At 49.5% G+C, this 23,722-nt stretch overlaps 1 protein-coding gene across 5 annotated transcripts in view; it reads left to right on the top strand.

Moving 5' to 3' along the window:
* LOC139048027 (endothelin-converting enzyme 1-like) overlaps positions 1 to 22,391 on the top strand; it is a 35,196-nt gene extending 12,805 nt beyond the window's left edge. For 3 of the 5 annotated variants that reach the window (XM_070522371.1, XM_070522374.1, XM_070522376.1), the window contains 2 exons: positions 1,177 to 1,287; positions 19,212 to 22,391. In XM_070522371.1, coding sequence (XP_070378472.1) covers positions 1,177 to 1,287; positions 19,212 to 21,299 — 2,199 coding nt within the window. In that variant the 3' untranslated portion in view covers positions 21,300 to 22,391. The remainder of the gene's footprint in view (positions 1 to 1,176; positions 1,288 to 19,211) is intronic. The other 2 variants (XM_070522373.1, XM_070522375.1) reach the window with 1 other exon arrangement.
* Positions 22,392 to 23,722: the final 1,331 nt, after the last annotated feature.

Genomic DNA, 23,722 nt, shown 5'->3' on the forward strand with positions numbered 1-23,722 from the left:
GCCACGACTGTATGATCATGGCATTCTTGTTTCTTTCGCGCTTCTTTCTCCTTCTCAGTTGGGAACCAGCTCGTCCAAGAGAATGTTTTACTAAATGCAATTTCATGTGGTGTGCAACGCCGTAAGAAAGATCGAGAGCGAGAGAGAAAAAGCAAAGGAAATGCTGGGAGGGTAATTAGAGAAGGGGGAGCGCGACGTGCGAAAACATCCATGTACTTAGATTTGGGTGCACGTTAAAGGAGTGCCAGGTGGTACAAATTTGCGGAGCCTTTCCACTACGGCGTGCCTCATGCTCAGATCGTAGGGTCGGCTTGTCAAATCCCATAAATTCATTTAACCAACGGATATCTCAGGCTGGCTTAGCTCCATGCGCACGTCAAAATAACAGCGCAACTATTCAAAAGGTAGTGCTATCATATATATATATATATATATATATATATATATATATATATATATATATATATATATATATATATATGATAGCACTACCTTTTGAATAGTTGCGCTGTTATTTTGACGTGCGCATGGAGCTAAGCCAGCCCGAGATATCCGTTGGTTAAATGAATTTATGGGATTTGACAAGCCGAACCTACGATCTGAGTATGAGGGACGCCGTATATATATATATATATATATATATATATATATATATATATATATATATATATATATATAAACGAAAAGAAAGGGAGTTAACCGAGAGGCCCGATTTTTATTAGTCATATCATGAAATGCCAACAAACACTGACACGAAGTACATTATAGGGGAAATTATTGCGATTCGATTCTTAAAAAATGACTCCGGCACTGCACCTCCTATGAGAGGGTGGACCTGCTGTACCACCGGATGACAGACGACCCTATCGTATCTAATGCAGGAAAAAAAATTAAATCTTGTGCCCGGTGACACCGCAATATACGTTAACTTCTGACAAATTTCTGAATGTGCCAGGTACGTAAACTTTTCCTAACGAAGCAGGCGTCAGACAAGACGTGTTAATGACGTGTTGTCACTAACTCCCCACTCCCTCATGTAATGTCTCAACTGAGACCTTTGAGGAAATGAATAAATAAATAAATGAAAAAAAAAACATTTGTCCACACCCTAAGCGATCAAGTATTCATAGAGCGTGTTGGCAGTACTGACAATAGGCCACGCTGTGCGGTTCGCAGCTTCCCGTCAGCCCCAACATGGAACGCAAGCCAAGCGCCCGGCACGCCGCATCTCCCGGCAACGGGAGGCCTGTGCGGAGGACGCTTCCTTTTGCCAAACTTAGGACCAGCGTGAGTGCACTTGCTTCTTCTGTTGCCGTTTCTCTCTCTCTCTCTCACTTGCACACTCTTTCGACAAGGACAAGTCAACGACCGACGCAACACGACCGCTAACATTGAGCCATTTTCTAAATTTTGTATAACGATAATAATAATATTTGGGGTTTTACGTGCCAAAACCACTTTCTGATTATGAGGCACGCCGTAGTGGAGGGCTCCGGAAATTTTGACCACCTGGGGTTCTTTAACGTGCGCCTAAATCTAAGCACACGGGTGTTTTCGCATTTCTCCCCCATCGAAATGCGGCCGCCGTGGCCGGGATTGGATCCCGTGACCTCGTGCTCAGCAGCCCAACACCATAGCCAATTTTGTATAACGATAACAATTACATAACACACTAATGATTCAAAGGCGTTGTATGTTTTGACGAGCTATCGCAATGTCGTCACTACCAGCTTAGCCACTGTCACGCAAAGGGCTGTCACACCTCGCTACGTGAGGTGCCATCCGGCTGCCTGAGGAGAAACACGTACCTGAGCAAATCTCCGGGACAAGACGAGGCTTGTGCTTGCTGCAGCAAACGTCCGGGTAATGGATTGCCAATATAATAATAATAATAATAATAATAATAATAATAATAATAATAATAATAATAATAATAATAATAATAATAATAATAATAATAATAATAATAATAATAATACTTTATTCCACAAAGTAAAAAAAAGCAGCGTACATAACAGGCCTGCCAAAGCCACACAGGGCTTGAGCGGCAGTGCCTGGCAGGCAGCGGAACAAACACTTATTCAATTGACATGTACTTTTCACATTTAAAGTAGTCTATGAAGGGAAAAAAATAAAGAAGCAGAAAAAGCTAATGATTCCCTGAGGCGACTAGTCAATTTGCCTGAGTGCCTTTTTTAACTTGTATTTTGGTCGAGCACGCAAGACGGTTTGAGACAATTTGTTAAAATATACAGGAACATAGTAGTCTCGTATTCGCTTGCCATATCTTGTAGAACGCCTGGGCACGAGGTAAAGATTCTTAGGCCGCAAACAACGTGAGGGAACGTACTTCACCTTGAAATTACTTTCCGAGAAGTGTTTTAGCGCAACAGTTTCCAGCAGTACTTGATTAAAGTCTGGCATAAATAACGCTTTGAAAACGTCACTTTTGTCATGAAGATTTAAATCATAGCTGATGTTCTTTAGTATAGAACGGAGAATAGAGTTGACCCTAGTTTGCCAACGAATTGCACAGTGATCATAAGCTGTTTTGCCGTACCTTAATACACTATAACACAACGCATGTACCACAACTTTTCAAACAGAGAGGGGCATATAATATCTCAAACTGTAAAGCACACAAGATACCGCACGAAGTCGTTTGCATACATAATATGAGTGGGAGTTCCAGGAAAGATCACTGTCAAAGTACAAACCGAGGTATTTTACAGAAGTCACATAATCTAAAGGTTTACACAGACATGGAGAACACATCGAATTGTGTAGTAAAAACGGGTAATCAATGTCTATTCTTTTCAGAGGATTGTGAAAACAAATAAGTTTTGTCTTTGACGCATTAATATTGATTAAGTTAGCACAAAACCAGTCCATAGCCTTAGTAGCCATTGCTTGTAAGGAAGTAATAGCATGCCTAAATTTGTTTATTGAGCTATAATGACAGTATCATCTGCATACTGATACAATCCAACACGTACTATATCAGAAAGGTCATTCACATAAATATTATATAACAGTGGACTGAGTATAGACCTCTGGGGGACACCAGATGTTATTACAAGGAAATCACTTTTAGCCAGCCCTAGTGAAACCTGCTGGCGCCTGTGATGCAGAAAGTTTTCCAGAAGCGTCAGGAATGTGCCACGAAAGCCTAATATTGAAAGCTTGGTTAATAGAATACCATGACTCACGCTATCGAAAGCTTTGCTGACGTCAAGGAGGGTGGCACATACGATCTGATGACGTTCGAAAGACAAGTTCAACACGTCAGAGAGATCTTCCAGAAGCGATTGGGTACCTTTGCCGGGGATGAAACCGTACTGGGAAGAGGATAAAATCCCGTGATTAGCCAAGAAACTTGTCATTGTTAGTAATAAATGTTTTTCCAATACTTGAGATAAGCAGGGCAACACAGAAATTGGGCAATAGTTTTCTGTTCTATTATGTGCTCCTCCCTTATAAAGTGGAATTACTACAGCAGTTTTCATGTTTAATGGGACTGTACCACTGGAAATGATATTGTTAAAAAGCGACAGTAACACATCCTTGATGACACGAAAGATGGCACGCAGGTCGCTTACATAAATGCCATCTATACCTGGTGATTTATTACACTTTAGGCTAAAGATAAGTGACCTAAGTTCGTCTTGGTTTGTAAAGGCAAGTGCGCGGACTTTAATGTGCTATTATGCAAAGTACACGACGGTGGAAGCGGTGATGCATTACCCGACACTCGAGAGAATGAAGTATTAAAATCATTAGCGAGAGTACGGTCATTCGTTCCAAAAGAAGCGAAATCACATTCACGATTTCGGTGCTTATTAGCACCTCTAAGATTATTTATTAAGGACCATGTTTTTCTGGTGTCTGTCCGAGCGGATTTAAATTCATTCCGTAAATGCATTCGCTTGGCGCGACGAATGATCGCATTTACCCTATTTCTGGCTTCTTTGAATTTTGACCGCATCGCTTCAGAGGCGGGGTAATGTTTAGTTTGCGCCCAGAGAAGGTCCTTTTCTTTTAATGCAGCCAGAATTTCTGAAGTCATCCATTTATTTTCCTTGTTACGCTGTTTGATGAGTACGATGCGTGTGGTCGCCTTCTTAAGCCGGTGTAATACCTCAACGAGCCTGTCGTAGATATCGGCTGGTGCAACACTTTTTAAAAACGCGTCCCAGTCATAGTTTGATACTAGAGTGTAGAAGGTTTTTGAATCACAGATGGAAACTTCTTTCTCAACGGAGGCCACCGAGGAGGCAGATAAGCTAGATTGCCGAGTCAATGAGCAACAAACAAAGTAATGATCGGAAAGATGTTTTAGAGTTTTAGCTTGTCCGAAAATACCGGTTGCGGATCACCAGGTTATCGAATCCGTCAGCTGCCATAATGCCGGCAACATTTTTTGACGACGTGCTTAACTACAATGCATTGGATAATTCAAATGTTCGTAATATGGGCATGTAATAATGCTAAGTCTCTGCAATATTAAAACAGCGATTTTTAAATATTAAGCACGATGCACTTAATAACAGCCGAATTACGTACCGTAATCAGAGTGCACACTTCTCAAGTGCCAAAGTTTCATCTCCAGCTCGCGCCAGGTACCTTCTTTCGCAATTTTTTTGCTATCTTAAAAATTGTAAGAGGCTTATATGTCGCGAATAACATCCCTAGATTTATATTACATTATAACATGGACTTCTCATTTCCACCAGCATGTCAAGACACGTTTTGAGCGGTTATCGGTCTCTTTAACAATGACGTCACTATCAACGCTTTCGCTAGCAGTTAAGTGCAACATGCTGGTAAGGGCAGTACTAGCTTTGAGTTCTGCCTGGTTAGACTCCAGGTCTTCAGATGTCGCTATACCAGCGCTGTTGCTGCCGTACAGCTCTCCTGTAACCCGGTAATCCGCAACCTCTAATGCATCTACGGACAAGTTAAATCTATATTTTTTTTCATCCCGCAAGACCTGCAGGGAACGTCCACCTTCCAGAAACGCAGTCATTGAACGAGAATAAAATCGTTAGCTTTTCGGTTGTCGAAATACACGAGGGACAGTTTTAGTGTTGGTGGAAAAAAGCAGCGAAATGAATGGTAGAAGCCGAGTCGTTACATTTGTTTGTAGCTGTACTATAACGAGATAGCTGTTTTAGTGAAGAAGCAAACGACCAAGGAGAAGTAAGCAATACGCTAGACAGCGATGTCACGTTGAAATGACCGTCAAGAAAACAGTGGGAAAAGTTAATGGCGAAACTAACTTTTATTGAGACAGCTTGTGCCCACGTAAGCAAATGACATTGGAACCGCAGCGAAAGCGGCGAAAACAGTCGGTGATCGTTATATGAGTATTAGAAGGTTCCCGAGAAATCGCTGGTGCGCGCGTGTCTTCCAGAAAGTACTACACAACCCACATCGCACGTAGGTCCAAATAAGATTACACAAAGTTCGGTGACAGCAGGCCACGGCTAGAACCATTGATAGCATTCCAGAAACTTCGGATACATTCAAACGCGTCCTACGCTGAGTGACAACATTTGTTAGAAGTCGACACACGGTGATCAGCCGATGAAAGGTGAACAAGTACACGTGTCATTACCCCCCTCTTAAAGATCATTATCACGATGCTGTATACAAACACAAAAGCGAACAACACCCTTAGTAAAGATACAGCAAAATAACATAGTTCCTCAGAGGGCGTAAAAGAAGGGTTAAAACGCACCATGTGGGCGTTTCAGATCGTGCGTGGCGCTGCTGTGATTGCGAAATGTCGTCTCGCACGACCGCATAGTTCAGTGGGCCACTACGTCGGGTGATCTTGTAGGATAAGAAATAGTGTCTCAATAGTTTCTCGCTAGGTCCTCGTCGGCGTATCGGGGTCCAAACACAAACAGGGTCGCCGGACTCGCATTCCACGCAGCGTCATCGAGGATTGTAGTGCTGGCTGTCGGTCGTCTGCTTTTTCTTGATGCGCAGGCGGGCGAGCTGTGGGGCTGCTTCGCGCGCTGGAGGTAGGCGGCGACCTCGACATTATCTTCGTCGGAGGCGCGTGGCACCATGGCGTCGAGAGTTGTCGTCGGGTTCGCTCCGTAAAACAACTTGAATGGCGTGATCGCGGTGCTGGTTCCTGTACTGCCGTATTGTAAGCAAATGAGGCAAACGGAAGCACCAAATCCCACATCTTGTGTTCGACGTACATCGCTAACATGTCGGCGAGTGTCTTGTTGAGCCGTTCTGTTAGGTAATTCGTCTTAGGGTGGTAGGCAGTGGTCCTCCGGGGACTTGTTTGGCTATACTGCAGGATGGCTTGAGTAAGCTCAGCTGTAAAAGCTGTTCCTCTGTCAGTAATCAGGACTTCTGGCGCACCATGTCGCAGCAGGATGTTCTCGAGAAAAGATTTGGCAACATACGCTCCACTACCTTTCGACACAGCTTTTGTTTCGACGTAGCGAGTGAGGTAGTAAGTTGCCACAACGATCCATTTGTTTCCGGATGTAGTTATCGGAAAGCGTCCCAACAAATCATCCGGATCTACTGAAACGATCGGCAAGGAGGCTCGATCGGCTGCAATAATCCCGCCGGCCTTGTCGGTGGTTTCTTCTTTCGCTGGCAATCTAGACATGTCTTGACGTAGCGAATGACATTGGCGGCCAGGCGCGGCCAGCAGCACTTTTGTTGTATGCTTGCCCGGCCCACTTGTAGGTGCCCGGCCCGGTCAGGGTGTGCCGGACTTCTGAATGGAGTGCTGGGGGCACAACGAGAAGGTGGTTGGTGCGCGCTGGCGAAAGGTTCTTCACCTGGACGTCGTTACGTAAAAAAAACGAAGACAATTCGCACCCAAATATCCTCGGGACATAGTCGGTCTTTCGTTGCAAGTAATCAGCAAGGCTTCTAAGCTCCGGTTCCACTAGCTGCTTCTCGGCAAAGTCATCTGCCTTTAATGTGTCGTCAGCATTTCATCTTGGGGCGACGGGTCCACGGGAGCGCGAGACAGGCAGTCGGCATCAGAGTGTTTTCGTCCGGACTTGAAGACTACACTGATGTCATATTCCTGCAGTCTGAGGCTCCACCGCGCCAGGCATCTTAAACGGTCCTTGACGCGTGATGGTCGCTGACGACTTTAAAAGAACTGCCAGATGGGTAACAACAAAATTTAGCTGCAGCCCAAATGACGGCAAGGCATTTTTTTGGGTCGTAGAAGAACTGCCTTCCGCTTTTAACAGAGACCGGCTAGTGTAAGCTATAACCCGTTCAAGTCCGTCTTTCCTCTGAAATAGGACGGCACTGAAACCTAGGCTACTGGCCTCAGTTCTGTGTCGGCGTCCTCGTCGAAGTAGGCAAGTACCGGAGGCGACTGCATAACATCGTTTGACTTCTTGAAATGTGTCGGCCTGCGGCGTTTCCTACTTGAACTCGACATCACATTTAGATGTGTCTGCGGCTGAACCATGCGTGAAAAGTCCTTGACAAAGCACCTGCTGTAGGCACACATGTCAAGGAATCTGCGGAATGCCTTCATGTCGGTGGGCTGGTGGAGCTATGCGATGGCAGCTGTCTTTAGCGCGTCGGGGCGGACTCCAGATTTGCTGATGACGAGGCCCAGAAACACTCGTTGTAAGTGAAGCGGCATTTTTGTGGTTTCAGTGTGTGCCTGATGACTTGATGGCCTCTAGTATTGTCACGAGCCACCTAAGGTGATCGTCAAAATTTGCGGCGAGGAAGACTACGTCATCCAAGAACACTAGACAAGTCTGCCACTTCAATCCTGCTAACACCGTGACCATCATGAGCTTGAACGTTGCAGACGCCGCGCTCAGTCCCAATGGCATGACCTAGATCCATTGACGAGTAGTATTCAGTGTTGCAGAGCTGATTCCATGGGTCGCCTATCCCTGGGACGGGGTATATATCCTTCAGGATCTTGTTCAGGCGACCATAATCGAGGCAGAAACGTAGGGTTCTGTTCTTTTTCTTCACCAAGAATACAGAAGATGCCCGCGGGCTTTTCAACAGCTGGATGATGCCTCCGCGCAGAATTTCGTCAACGTTTTGCTTTGTAGCTTCACATTTCTCCCGTCCAAACTCGGTGAGGGCTCTGGCAGTGCGGTCGAGCGCACTCATCGGTTATATTGCGATGCTTCGCAACTGGTGTTTTGTCGAATCCTCGATGAGGTCGAGAAGCAGTCGTTGTATTGTCGGAGGAGACTTCTGAACTGTTGCTGCCTACTCGTGGGGAGGCTTGGATTTATGTCGAATTCTGATTCGGGAACTGTGATTGCCGGGATAGATGCGGCAGAATCCGAGAAGACAAACGCATTGCTGGTTTCCACAATTTCCTTGATGTATGCGATCGTTGTGTCATGGTTGATGAGCTTGAACCATTGGCCGAAGTTTGTCGAGATCATTTTCACTTTGCTTCCGTCGAGTCAAGCGATCCCTCTTGCGACGCAAATTTCATGGTCGAGCAGTAGACCTCGATGACGCCTTCTACGTCTGCGGGTGTTTCACTGCCGACGGAAATTATAGTGCTGGAGCGAGGCTAGATGCTGACTTGGTCCCCAAGCACATTCAAGGCACGCTGACTGTAAGGCCTTTCGGTCGGTATCAATTGGTGTGTGGTCAGCATTGCTGACTTCGACCTCAGGTCGATGATTGCGCCGTGTTGGGCCAGGACATCCATGCCGAGAATGACGTCTCGCGAGCGATGTTGTAGGTAAACGAACGCCGCAGAGTAAGTCCGGTCATGAACTGTAATTCTTGACAGCAGATGCTAGTTGGCGTTATGCGGTGCGCTCCAACTGTCCGAATATGAGGGTCGTGCCGTAAAGTCATACATTTCTTCAATTTGGCGGCGATGGGCGCCCTCATGATGGAGTACTCGGCTCCCGTGTTCACTAAGGCGCATACCGCGTGCGTGGGCATCGAGAAGCACATCGAGGTCGGTGGTTCTTTGTCTGGCGCTGCAGTTAGGTCTTGGCGCCGGATCACGGCTGCGTCGTGTTGACCTGTGGTTGGAACGTCGCGTCGTCAGGTCTTTTGCTGGCCTATTCTTTTCTTCTAAGCTCTGTCGGACTGGCGGCGTCTCGTTAGTATGTATCGTCGATATGTAGTCGAGGATATGTAGTCGGATGATTTTCGTTAGTTTGACGAACAGCAATCGCACCTTCAACGGTAGCTGCTTTTTCTCTTTCGATTATGGGCTCAAGAACGTGCCCGGGCTGGGCTATTGTATGGTCGGAGACGGGCTTAACGGCCAAGGAGATTCCTGCCGCGCTCCACCGCTTCGGCTTCTCCAGGCGCACAATGCCGTTCCCGACCCTTGGTCAGCCGTCCTTGGCGTGTTTCCAGATCTCTTGCGACCCCTTTTTGCAGTTCTCGGTCGCTTACAGCGTCACACATCATATCGTCACGACTGGCCGTCCCGTCCTTGCTTCGGCTTGTCGCCTCACGCTGGATCGTCTAACGGGGGCCCGAGAGGAGTTTGAACGCATGCTTTACCTTGGCCTCATTCATCCCTCCTCCAGACCATGGCCTTCGCCTCTCCATATGATGGCCAAGATCGGCGACTGGCGCACCTATGGCGATTACTGTGCTCTGAGCTAGGCCACTGTCCCGGCCCAGTAACCAATACCTCACATTCAGGACCTTACGTCGCTTCACGGCTGCACCATTTTTTAGCAAGGCCGACCTGGTAAAAGCCTACCACGAAATTCCTGTTTAACCCTCAGATATTTCCAAGACCACCATTATAATACCCTTTGGCTTGTTTGAATATCTGCGCATGCGTTTCGGTCTTCGCAACGCGGCCCGAAACTTTCAGCGCTTCTTTAACCACGTCTTCGTAGCTTTACGTGGTGATTTGCCTATGTTGACAAAATCCTCGTCTACAGCACGCCCGCCGAAGTTCACAAGTTTTATCTACATCAAGCACTCGCAATGTTCAGGAAGGTTGGTCTTGTCGTTAACGGACCGAAGTCCGAGTTAGGCGTTACGGAGTTGGATTTCCTTGACCATCGCGTGAACGCACACGGTATTCATGCACTCCAGACCCGCGTCACAGCCATCCGTGGGTTTCCTCAGGCATCCACCACCAGGAAACTGCGCGGATTTCTCGGCCTCGCCAACTATTACCGCCGCTTCAATAGTCACTGCACCAATACACGACCTTCTCTCGCGCCTTAAGACGCCGAATACTTCCGTGGCCAGGAACGACACCGCTGACCGCGCGTTTAGAGGCATCAAAGAAGTCATTGGCGGGCGACGCTCCTCGTCCACCCCAAATGCAACACTCCAACATCTCGCATGGTCCGACACGGACACAGCTGGCGGTGCAGTCTTGCGGCAGTTCGTTGCTGGTGCTTGGAATCCGCACCATTCTTCACAGTCACTCATTCAGCAGCGTCACCGAGCTTACGTTTAGCACCATTCTACGAGTCCATGACGAATTCTTCAATGCCTCGCCCACCGTACCTACTGACGTTTCTGACTACGCCTGCCATCTACGCAGCAGTATGCGTACTGTCGTCCCCCCTCCCCCACGACAATGACGTTCTTCCAGACTTGTACACGTCAACCCAGGCTATGAGAAATGCACGCAAGTCCTTGTGCGCAACGACAGGGTACGTCCTCGCTTATGGCGTCCATATGATGTTCTGTTCAAAGTACTGAAGCGTGCACCTAAATCTTTGCATTGATTGCTCATAAACGGCCGGGAAGACACGGGCTCCGTCGACCGTCTGAAGCCTCCCTACTTCGACTCCGACACTTTAGCCACTTTTGTTGTCACATTCCCCCCCTCCAGGCCATCCTACTTGCCGCGTGCGTTTCCCACGTCCTCCACCTGCGCTTCGCCATTCGTCCAGCTCACAGCTTTCTCGCTAGAAGGGAGGTCCTGTAGCGCACTACGATGCGCCACAATGGCTCAGTCAGAAGGGGCGACGACGACACGACCAGCACGTTGACCGTGCGCGAGCAGTGAAACAGGCGGAATCTGGCTTCCGCATGATTGAGCGGCTTATCTTATAGTTACTGAACACCAGTCCCTAGCGTCTGTCTGGTTTTTCTTCACCCTCAAGCTCTTGCTTCATGCCACGCATCATAAAGTGAAGTTTCTTTGCTTCAGACATGTCCGGGTTGGCGTAGCAGAACAGGTGGGCCATCTCTTCTGCGCAGATCACAATGCCCTCGTTTGAAAGCTGCGCACGGGTACCTAGTATCGCCTCAGACCACTCTTTGCGGACCGCACTTGTGAATGTGTTCATGAAGCTGCCGCTAAGAGGTCACGTTTGACGGTGGAAGTACGTTTCGAAACCATGTCCTGGCGACGGCTTCCAAGCACTAGTAAAGATGGCGCAACTTGTCATCGTAGTTACAGTTGTTGAAGGTAGCGACTCTTTCATACGTAACCAGCCAGCTTTCAGAGTCTTCAAATGATGATCCGTGGAATTTCGGTGGTTCCATGGGCTGGCTGCAACGCAATCGGTTTAGTTCTAACTAGAGTTGTCATCGTGGTTGCTGTTGTGGCCTTGCACATCCTGGTCTTCTCGGGGAAACGTCCATACCCGGGGGGTAAATTTCGACGTCCAAGGCTAGCTCGATGATTCGGGGCGACGTTGGTGGTGTCCGAGTTTCCGGCTTGGATCGCGGCTTTGTGGGGGCGGTCGGTACATGAATGCAGAAGCACCTCTAGCCACATGATGTGGTGACGGACGCCTGCTCAGACTGGGGTACTTAGACCTCCCTCTCCCCCCCCGGCCCCTCCCCTCTACTCAAAGGGGAATAAAGTTCATTCACTCATTCATTTATTCATTCATTCACAAGCACCTCCACCAGATGCCACGTTGCAGTGACCGCCAAGAACACAGTTTGAGAACTGTGAATGGCGAAACTAACTTCTCTTGGGCGAACTTGTGCATACAAAAGCAATAGACAATGAAACCACAACCAACGCGGCGAACACAGTCGGCGATCGTCGGAAAATCTGATCAGTGGGTCAAAGCGCCGCCTTTTATTGATAGTCATGGAAGGTTCCAGATAAATCACTGACGCCCGCGTGTCTTCCAGAAAGTACCACACAACGCGCATGGCGCATACATGCAAATCAGATTGCATAGCGTAATGTGACAACAGGCCGCAGATGGAACCATCGATAACATCGCGGAAACCTCAGATACAAAAGGGCGCGTCCAGTGGTGAGCGATAACATTTGTTAATGAAATGCGGTCAGGTAACTAAAGCTAATCAAGTGCACGTGTCCATGTGTAGTAAAGCCCCGATTGCAATTGCATGTTGAAGACTAGGAGACTGTGTCACCACTCCCTTACCAAGGGGATGCGTATAAATTACTCATCATGATCAGTTACCATTCAGAGTGACCGGAAGCCGATAATCCGTAAAGGATAGTTAATTTAAGTACAAGACACAACTCGCTGTTGCGAAATAAACGTAGCGCAGATCGTGAATTCCCACGTTTCGAAGTTAAATGGAAGAGGTCAAGTAAAACACATTGGGGGGTTCATTTCTTCAGAATGCCAAATGTTTTATTATCATCGAGAGCAGGTCTTTCTTTAGTCAGAGTATTTTTAAGGTATAGTCGAAAAAGTTATGTTATTTCATATGTAAATGAACTGCTCTAAAAATTTTCTCAAATTCTTTTTCTGTTTGCGTTCAAAGTTTGTTACAGTCTGATTGGTAGTGCGTAATCAAAATTCTTGCTGTTCACGCGCTCTAAAAGCGCCCATAAACAAAAGGCATTGGTGGTTAAAATCCTACTGTTTATTAAATGAAGTGGTGAGTTTGTTTTCACTGTCGAGGTGTAAATTACGAGAAACTGTGGCAGTAAAAATAAGCGTGATGTGTTGCACCGTACCTATAAGGCAAGTCTTGGTAACGATTATATTAGGTTTCTTTAAGCAACGAGACGACATATTGACACGTGTACTTATCTTTATCGGGCGACCACGTCTCGCCGCCTTACAAATGTTATCACACAGCGCGGGACGCGCCTGCATGTATCCGAAGTTTCTGGAAAGTTGTCGATGCTTCTATTCGCTGTCTGTTGTCGCCGAACCTTATGTTATCTGATTTCATCGCCTTACGCGAATGGTGTAGAACTTTGTGGAAGACACGCAGGTCCCAACGGTTAGTCTGGAATATTCGACGCTTTATGTATAAAAGCCGACGCGCTTGACCCGTTGACCAGATTTCGACGATCGCCGACCGTGTTCGCCGCTATCGTTGTGCTATAAGTGTAGCCTGTTTTGTGGGCACAGGTTGGCCCAATAAAAGTTAGTTTTGTCGTTCACAGTATTGCTACTGTGTTCTTCAACGTCACCACCACGTGACATCTGGTGGAGGTGCTTTACGTTCACGTACCGGACGCCCCCGAGAAGCCGTAATTCAAGCCCGGACCCCAAACACAACAGCAACGTCGTCCCGGAACATCGAGCAAGCCGCTGGCTACATCAGCTTCCCCCGGAACACGGAATTCTACCAGAGACGACCAAGAAGATCGTCCGAGAAGATCGTCCAGACACGACCAAGAAGACAGCCCCAATGGCAGCCTCAGCGTCCCCAATAGTTCTGCAGCAGCCCAGGGAGCCACCGACGTTCCGCGGTTCCACACCTGAGGACCCGGAAAGCTGGCTGGAGGCCTATGAGAGGGTCTCTACGTTTAACAGTCGGGATAGCGACGACAAGCTGCGACGTGTGTATTTCGCATTGGAAGAGGCCGCCAGGAGCTGGTTCGAGAATCGAGAATCCACCTTATCGACGTGGGACCTGTTCCGAAGCGGCTTCTTGCAAACAATTACAAGCGTCGTGCGAAAAGAGCGAGCCCAAGCTCTACTAGAAACCAGAGCGCAGCTGCTAAATGAGACGATCGCGATCTTCACGGAGGAGATGGCCCGTCTTTTCCGGCACGCCGACCCGAAAATTTCGGAGGAGAAAAAAGTCCGCTTCCTGATGCGGGGCGTCAAGCAAGAACTTTTCGCCGGACTTATTCGTAACCCACCGAAGACTGTAGCTGAGTTTTCTGCAGAGGCATCCACGATCGAGACAACTCTAGAGATGCGCACCCGGCAATATAACCGGCAGGGGCTCACGCCGCAGTACGCCATCCAAGGACTGGGTTCCGAAGACATTCAAGAGACCATCAGGGCCATTGTGCGCGAAGAACTGCGCAAGGTCCTGCCTTCGTCGCAGCCTCAAGTGGCCTCGATCACCGACATCGTGAAAGATGAGTTTCAGCAATCACTTGGGGTTCCTGAGGTACAACCTCAATTACCGTAGCCCCAGCCAGAAGCGATGACTTACGCCGCCGTCGCACGCCGTCAAGGCTCCCCTCCGCGACCACGCCAGGGCCCTGTGACGCCGCAATTTCGTCGTCCGCCGCCGCCGCCGCCAGCACGCCCACTCGTCGCCCAGCGCACCTACGCGAGAAAGACGGACATTTGGCTATCACTATCACTGCTATCACTGCGGAGAAGCCGGCCATGGGTACCGCTGATGCCCATACCGCGACATGGGTATGGGGAGCTTGGGGAGCGCCCACGTGACATCGCCGATTACCTAGCCGCCACTCAGTGGAAATATCGACGACCGTCCCGTTCGCCGTCACCAAGCCGCTACCTGTCGCCGCAGCGCTGACCACACACCGGTCCAGCCCGGGGCCCCTGTGCGAGCCCATATCCGGAAAACTAAAAGCAGCAACCGATGGAGGTGCGGTTGCTGTTCGTCGAACTGACGAAGATGCTCCGCCGCCGACGAAGACGACGAAGGGACCATCTCGACGACACAATAACGACACGCCGCCGTCCCGACGAAGTCAGGAAGCTAAGACTACACCGACGAAAGACGACTTGACGACGCGACGTTGAAGCTTCAGTTCAACACGACGCAGCCGTGATTCGACGCCAAGGCCTAACTGCAACGCCAGACAAAGAACCACCGACCTCGACGTGCGTCTCGACGGCCACGCAGTCACTGCCTTAGTCGACACAGGGGCCGATTACTCCGTCATGAGTGGACACATCGTCGCCCAGTTGAAGAAGGTTAAGACTGCATGGGAGGGCCCTCAAATTTGGACCGCTGGAGGGCACCTCATTACGCCGACTGGAATCTGCACGGCAAGAATTACCATTCATGACCGGACTTACCCTGCCACTTTCGTTATCCTCCAACAGTGTTCACGAGACGTCATTCTCGGTATGGACTTCCTGAACCAACACGGCGCAATCATCGACCTGAAGTCGAAGTCAATAACGCTGTCGGAAGATAAAGCGATACTGCCGGAGAGCCCTCGTAGCCACCACGCCTTGAGTGTGCTCGAAGATGAAGTGAGCATCCCGCCTCGCTCCAGCATTGGTATTTCGGTCGGCACCGAAACACCCGCTGACGTCGAAGGCTTCATCGAAGGCGACCAAAGCCTATTGCTGGACCGTGAAATTTGCGTCGCAAGAGGGATCGCTCGACTGCATGGAGGGAAAACTGAAGTGTTGCTGACAAACTTCAGCCAGGAGTTCAAGCACATCAACAAGGGTACGAAGATCGCGTGCATCGAGGAAATTCTGGAAACCGGTAATGCGTTTGTCCTCTCGGATTCCGCCGCATCTACCCCGACGACCATGGTTCCCGAACCAGACTACGACATTAATCCAAGTCTCCCCGTGATTAAGCAACAGCAGCTCAGAAGTCTGCTTCGACGATACAAAGGCTGCTTTTCGACGTCATCGACGATTCGACAAACACCAGTCGCCAAGCATAGCATAATCACCGAGGAGTGCGCTCGACCATTCCGCCAGAGCCCTTACCGAGTTTCGCCGCGAGAACGTGAAGCAATAAGAGAATAAGTCGACGAAATGCTGCGCGACGACATCATCCAGCCGTCGAAAAGCCCGTGGGCATCCCTTATTGTCCTGGTAAAGAAAAAGGACGGAACCCTACGTTTCTGCATCGATTATCGTCGTCTGAACAAGATCACGAAGAAGGACGTATACCCCCTTCCACGGATAGACGACGCATTGGATCGGCTCTGCAACGCTAGATACTTCTCGTCGATGGACCTCAAGTCTGGCTATTTGCAAATAGAAGTCGACGAACGAAATCGCGAAAAGACCGCCTTTATCACCCCAGACGGCCTCTACGAGTTCAAGGTTATGTGATTTGGACGGTGCTCGGCGCCTGCAACGTTCCAGAACGTGATGGACACGGTTTTAGCCGGATTGAAGTGGCAGACCTGTCTCGTTTACTTGGATGACGTCGTTGTCTTCGCCGGAAATTTCGACGATCACCTTAGGCAGCTTGCAACAGTGCTAGAGGCCATCAAGTCGTCAGGGCTCACTCTGAAGCCAGAAAAGTACCGCTTCGCTTACGATGAGCTTCTGTTCCTAGGCCACGTGATCAGCAAATCTGGAGTCCGCCCCGACCAGCAGAAGACAGCTGCCATCGCAAAGTTCCCGCAGCCCATCGACAAGAAGGCAGTGCGTAGATTTCTTGGCACGTGTGCTTACTACAGGCGATATGTCAAGGACGTTTCAGGCATCGCTGAGCCGCCGACACAGCTAACTAAATGTGACGTCGAGTTCAAGTGGGAAACGCCGCAGGCCGACTCATTTCAAGAACTCAAACGACGCATGCAGTCGCCGCCCGTACTTGCGCACTTCAACGAGGATGCCGATACCGAAATACACACTGACGCAAGTAGCCTAGGCTTCGGTGCCGTCCTAGTCCAGAGAAAAGATGGACATGAACGAGTGATAGCTTACGCTAGCCGGTCGTTGTCAAAAGCGGAAGGCAATCACTCTACAAGCGAAAAGGAATGCCTCGCCATGGTTTGGGCTACAGCGAAATTTCGCGCTTACCTATATGGCAAACCATTCAAAGTGGTCAGCGACCATCACGCGTTGTGTTGGCTACCTAACCTCAGCACGGCTGGCACGGTGGAGCCTCAGACTACAACAATATGACATCACTGCAACATACAAGTCCGCTCGAAAACACTCAGATGCCGATTGCCTATCACACGCTCCCATTGACCCGCCGCCGCAAAATGACGAAGATGACGACGTTTTCCTTGGAATAATAAGCGCGGAAGACTTCGCCGAACAGCAACGAGGAGACCCGGAGCTAAAAGCCCTAGTCGAGTATTTGGAAGGGCGCACAGACGTTGTCCCTAGGGCATTTAAGCGCGGATTGTCTTCGTTCACGCTTCAAAAGAACCTACTCGTGAAGAAGAACTTCTCACCAGTCCGCGCCGGCTACCTTCTTGTTGTTCTGTCGGCACTGCGTCCAGAAGTACTGCACTCCCTACATGACGATCCGACCGCTGGGCACCTCGGTTTCTCCTGGACGCTATCGAGGATACAAGAAACGTATTACTGGCCGCACATAACCGCCGATGTCGCCCGTTACGTCAAGACACGCCGAGACTGTCAGCGATGCAAGGCACCACCGACAAGGCCAGCGGGATAACTTCACCCGATGAAACCTCCTTACCGACCTTTTCAGCAGATCGGGATGGACTTGTTGGCACCGTTTCCGACATCAACTTCTGGAAATAAGTGGATCGTCGTGGCGACGGACTACCTCACCCGCTTCGCTGAAACTAAAGCTCTCCCGAAAGGCAGCGCTGCCGAAGTGGCGCAATTTTTCGTCGACAACATCCTGCTGCGACATGGCGCCCCAGAAGTCCTCATCACCGACAGAGGAATGGCTTTTACAGCAGAACTCACGCAAGCCATTCTGCAGTACAGCCAGACATGTCACAGGAGGACAACTGCCTACCATCTGCAGAGAAATGGTCTCACGGAGCGCCGGAACAAGACCCTCGCCGATATGTGAGCAATGTACGTCGACGTCGAGCACAAGACGTGGGTTGCGGTCCTGCCTTACGTAACATTCGCTTACAACACGGCGGTGCAAGAAACAACACAGCTCCCGCCATTTAAGCTGGTTTACGGCAGGAACCCGACGGCGATGCTCGACGCCATGGTGCCGCACGTCACTGACGAGGAAAATCTTGACGTCGCTACCTATCTCCAGCGCGCCGAAGAAGCCCAACAGCTCGCCCGCTTGCGAATCAAGAACGAGCAGGGGACCGACAGCCGACACTACAACCTCCGACGATGCTTCGTCGAGTACCAGCCCGGCGACCGTGTCTGGGTATGGACCCCGATATGCCGACGAGGACTCAGTGAGAATCGACTGCGACGCTATTTCGGACCCTACAAGGTCATCCGACGTATTGGCGCACTGGACTATGAGGTCGTGCCAGACGCATTTCGCATTCACAGCGGCGCCGCGCACGATCTGAAGTGGTCCACGTGGTGCGCCTTAAACCCTTTCATGGACGCTGAAGAACTTCCTTATTTTGATGTTTCCGTTGCTACGAGTGCTTTTCTTTATTACTTTCGTTTGTTTGCAGCATCGGGTCGATTCTTTTTAACAGGGGGGTAACGACACGTGTACATATCTTTATCGGGCGACCACGTCTCGCCGCCTAACAAATGTTATCGCACAGCGCGGGACTCGCCTGCTTGTATCCGAAGTTTCTGGAAAATTATCGATGCTTCTATTCGCTGTATGTTGTCGCCGAACCTTATGTTATCTGATTTTATCGCCTGACGCGAATAGTGTCGAATTTTGTGGAAGGCACGGGGGTCCCATTCGACGCTTGATGTATAAAAGCCGACGCGCTTGACCCGTTGATCAGATTTCGACGATCGCCGACCGTGTTCGCCGCTATCGTTGTGCTATAAGTGTAGCCTGTTTTGTGGGCACAGGTTCGCCCAATAAAAGTTAGTTTTGTCGTTCACAGTATTGCTACTGTGTTCTTCAACGCCACCACCAAGTGACAATATACACTTACGGCTCCGGCTGTCTACTCGATCCCGCATACCGCCTTGCCTTATTCCATGGTCATCAGATGCTGACAGCAACGTAATGAGCAGGGTGAGCTATAGCACGTTGTAAAAACCAGGATATGCGAAATTTCCGGAAATTACAGAAGTGTGGTAAAGCAATCTGATGCAAGTAAAAGCGTGATGGTATGCTCTTAAGCCTCCAATTAGTGCGTTTATCCTCCTTGCTGGGTAAGCAAAAATGTTCGCTAAATATATTCAGGAAGCGGATGTCAGACAGTCTATGGCAAACACCCTTCGTTAATAACAATGCAAATCGTGTTCTGTCCGTTGCAGCCAAGAAGCGGTGCGGTGTCCCCGGTCTCGCCGTCAACCTCGGAGCGCACCGCTGCAAAAAACTACCATTGCACGCTCGTGTTGACCAGCTGCGGTTTCCTCGCTGTCCTCAGCTCCCTCGTCATGTACCGCTCGAGTTTCCATCAGCGCGTCGAGAGCCATCTTCCGCTATGCAACACGGAGAACTGCCGTGCACATGCCTCGCTGCTCACTAAGCGTCTCAACTGGACGCTGGACCCCTGCGAGGACTTTCATGCGTTCGTTTGCTCGGCGGCGCGCTCATCCTCTCGCCGCGATACGTTGAACGGAGTCATGGACGAACTGAGGCTCTCATGGTTCCAGGGACTCCGGGACATTATATTCGGTGGTACGCTCCATATTCCCGTCGGGATGAAGGCGCTTGCAATGCACAGAAGATGCCTAGAGAAGTACCCGTCGGATAAGCCTGCCGTGTCGCTCTTCCTCTACTTCATCAGGGAACAAGGGTTGGACTGGCCCAGACCGACGCGAAAATTCGAACCGCCGCTACAATTCGCTCTCAAGCTTGCCCATTCGTGGCAATCCCCGTTTTGGATGTCGGTGAGTGTGCTCGGTGCCCCAGATCAATCTTCGTCAGCTGCAAGGCTGAGGTTCCAGATCCGGCTGAGCATGCTCGTTCCTGGACTGCTCTACCACCACCGGTTAGCGAGACGCGCTTACTTGAAGTACTGGGAGCTGTTTCTTCATCATCTGTATCCGGACAGCAATACGAGACCCGACATCAACAAAACTCATGTCGAGGGGATCCGCGTCATGGAGGAGCAAATACTCGAAACCTTGAACTCGCTGGTAATCTCAGGCTCACCGAAGCCGGCGGTGTTTTCCTTCGGCAATATCTCGGCCTACGTTCCGAACGCCACCGCTTTTGAATGGCTTCGCAGCTTCGAGCAATCCATCCCGCTCAGACGACAGCTGAGTTACGAAGATGAAATCTTTGTCAGCGATGTCCGCCTCCTGCGAACGGTCAGCGAGCTTATCCAAAAGTACGACGTGGGGCAGCTGAACATGCATCTGACTTGGCTACTCGTGCAGTACTGCGCTCCCGTGGCCGATTATGCCATTCTCGTGGACCACTATGGCAGCAGGCAGAAAGCAGCGGCTCACTTGCCCGTGTTCTGCGGCCGACAGACAGAAGCATCGTACAAGATTCTTCTTGCTGCGCTCGACTTCGTCTTCCGGTTCGATGCGCGAGACATCAAGACCATCAATGACGGCTTCGACGACGTGGTCTTAACGGCTGTCGAAAAGGTCAACGTTTGTAACTGGATAGACGGTGAGAGCAAGGCACGATTAATCGAAAAGATCTTGACTGTGAAAAAGTCACTGTGGCCTCCCGAAGCCGTTGTGAATGCTGACCTGCTGGAGAAGCTGTACGGTGCGTTCACCGAAAATTCTACTAATTTCGCCGCCATGTGGATTGAGACGAGAAAAAGTGCTAGCGACCTAATGTTGACTGGTGAATACGAGGAAGTGATGAGGCTGCCTTGGAATAGTCTTCCAGGCTATATTTTCTACGATTACGTCTCTAACACCGTTGAAATGGCAACTGCCACCATCGCAGCACCCTTGTATTATCGGAATGGGGCGAAGGCTATGCTGTACGGTGGTCTCCTGTTCCTCATGACGAGTCACTTGGTCCGTGCATTCGACAGAGAAGGCGTAAGGTGGGCGCCCAACGGATCCGAGGTCGGCAGCATCCTGTCCAATGCAACCCTGTTTCAATATCACGACAGAGATCGATGCTTCGACGGCGCTGTAGAGCACAGCCTGTTCCCGGAAGTGCCTGCTTTCGAGATAGCATACACCGCCATGAAGCATTCCCACGTTCGAGACAATAGCATGCCGCTGCCGCTGCGGAATGACCTCTCGGAAGACAAGGTCTTCTTCATGACGTTGTGTTATATTTCTTGCAGCATTTCTGGTGACCAGCACTACCGTAATTTCGACTGTAACAAGGTGGCGAGGAATTCCAAAGCTTTTGCTGAAGCTTTTCACTGCCCTATAGGATCCAAGATGAACCCCCAAAAGAAATGCCAATTCTTCGTCTGATGAAGACTTGAATGTACACAGGTGCTAAAGGTACGAGAGGATACATATTTTGTGGAAGAAAGCACCTTTTCTCGGACCTAAGAGTGGAACGGTATTGTCGTTCTTGGTAGGTTTGCACCTACCTTCAATTCTTTTCTTGTGATTTCTGCTTTCTGTGATGGTAGGTTTGCACCTACCTTCAATTCATTTCTTGTGATTTCTGCTTTCTTTTAGTGACGCCATTAGTGGAGACATTGTGCTGATAGAGCCTGTAAAACGTGCAAAGACAAGAGAGACTTGTAATGTAGCACGCTTCTTTAATCTTTATTCGGTCATGCATTTTGCTGTATGAGCTGCGGGCGTTGCTAATGGTCAGTGCAGTTGGGCAAGTTTAATCAAACTACTGAACTTTGCGAAATCCGCACTGCATCCATACAGACATTGCTGAATGACAAGCACACCATTGGGGTTTTTGCTGAAGGGTATATACCTAACCTGAAATCTGTAGGTGTGCCAACAGCATGGACGCCATGAAGCACGGATTGTTAGTAGCAGTGCGCAAAGCGAAAGATTGTAGCTAATAGACACGGAATACCACTGTCGCATGCTTGCGTTTTTTCAAATAGTGTATCTATCGCAAAGTATGTGCTCCTCGAATTGTTTCAGTGTTCATCATCTCCGCACACTAGCACTTCGGGAGCTACTCTTCATTATGTACCATTTCTAGCCGGAATGTTCGGCCCGCTGAAATGGCAAGCACTAAACACCGTTCGTCATTAGGATTCCTGTTGTAGTGACTTGTGCCTTATTTGAACAGACTGGTATACTATCGCTTTACTTGCTGCCTACCTGGAGTGAATTGTGTTTTTCGCCGTGCATCAGTTTTGTTTTCGTTCCCTTCTTTGTCCTCGTCTGTTCTGCGCTTCTATTGCTTATTGTGCAGGGTAGCACTTTTACCTCTGGTTAATCTCCCTGCCTTTGGCTCATTTGCATCTCACTCTCTCTCTTTCTATTGCTTTTTAGTGAAATGTTCAGGCCGCATCACAAGTTGCTTAAATACTTTGCGCTATGTGTTCTCTGCGCTGTGTGTGATAAAACGGCTCTTTTTATGAATATTACTCTGCTTTTGGACAGTCGAAAGCTAAGAAATCGGACGAAAGGTCGCACGTCACCATAGCTGTATTGGTGATTAGTGCAGGCGTTAAGTTATTTCATGGCCCCGAACAGCCACGTTGTAGTGGGACGTGTCTACAATACATCTGTACGTTGGAGCTGTAAGCATGAAGGCGTGCGTAGAATATTTAAAAACGTAGTTGGTCTCTTGCGGTTACGTTCGCAAATGCCGATTTGCACTTGAAATCGGAAATCTTGTATGTCAGTCAGCTGAAAAGAGACTGACCCATTATAAAAGCATGAAATGAAACGGTGCCGGGTAACGTGGTTTTGGGTGTATACTATAGTCGGGGGGGGGGGGGGGGCAGCAAATAAAATCAAATTGCTTTCAGAAAAAACTCCTGCGTTGTGGACGAACGGAAAATCCTTCTAAGCCGATTTCGCGATGAATATCCACGGTGCTGCGATTGGCGTCGAATAAATGTCGCGACACTGGGTACTGCCACCACCGAAAATGCGTCAAGAATGAGGTTTACGTGTCGGACTTCTATCTCGCTTCCCACGAGACATGCTTTGCCATCTAGTGGTACCGCCATAAAGACTGCGCTGTCTAGTGTCTAAACATATCTGATCCGGGTTCGATTCCACCCATCAGCGGAGGCATATTAAAGATGATCACAGGGGCAGGGTTACTTGGATAAGTGCTGGCCGAGCAAAATCAGAGTGCTCAGTGGGCGGAGTGCTAAAGTCTAATGTATGTTACGCTGGTTGCTTGTAAAATGCCATGCGACTATTGGCCCCGTACATGGAGAAAGCATTCAGATTCCATACCACGGCCAGTTTTATAGACGCCGCCATGTATGGCACCGAGAACAAAGGGGGAGTACTCCGGCAGTGGTATGCGACCGCCGAGGCCACGATACCTCCGCTGCGGCGACGCACCCCTGCACGATCGCGGAAGCCGAAGAGCTGGCCATCGCCTTGCCATCCGCGAGGGCCAACATGAAAACAAACCATTGACGATCCTCTCGAATTCTGAGCAGGCCTTCCGCAACTTCCTACAGGAAAGGATTGGAGGACCTGCTGCACAAGTGCTAGCCCAAATACTCAATGAGGATCCTGAGGACATCAGCACCCAAGCCATCATCTGGATACCAGGCCACACTGGTATCACGGGTAACATGCAGGCCGACAGAGCAGCTCGAGGATTCGTGCATAACCGAGCAGTCATCACGCCGGCTGCAGAAGACCCGGGCCCTGTCGACCTCGAGTATTCAGCCATCGTGAACTACCACAGAGCAAGTCGCTTGCGATATCCGCCACCCCACCGA

The sequence above is a fragment of the Dermacentor albipictus genome, chromosome 7 (genome assembly GCF_038994185.2).
Source record: "Dermacentor albipictus isolate Rhodes 1998 colony chromosome 7, USDA_Dalb.pri_finalv2, whole genome shotgun sequence".
Classification (NCBI taxonomy): Eukaryota; Metazoa; Arthropoda; class Arachnida; order Ixodida; family Ixodidae; genus Dermacentor; species Dermacentor albipictus.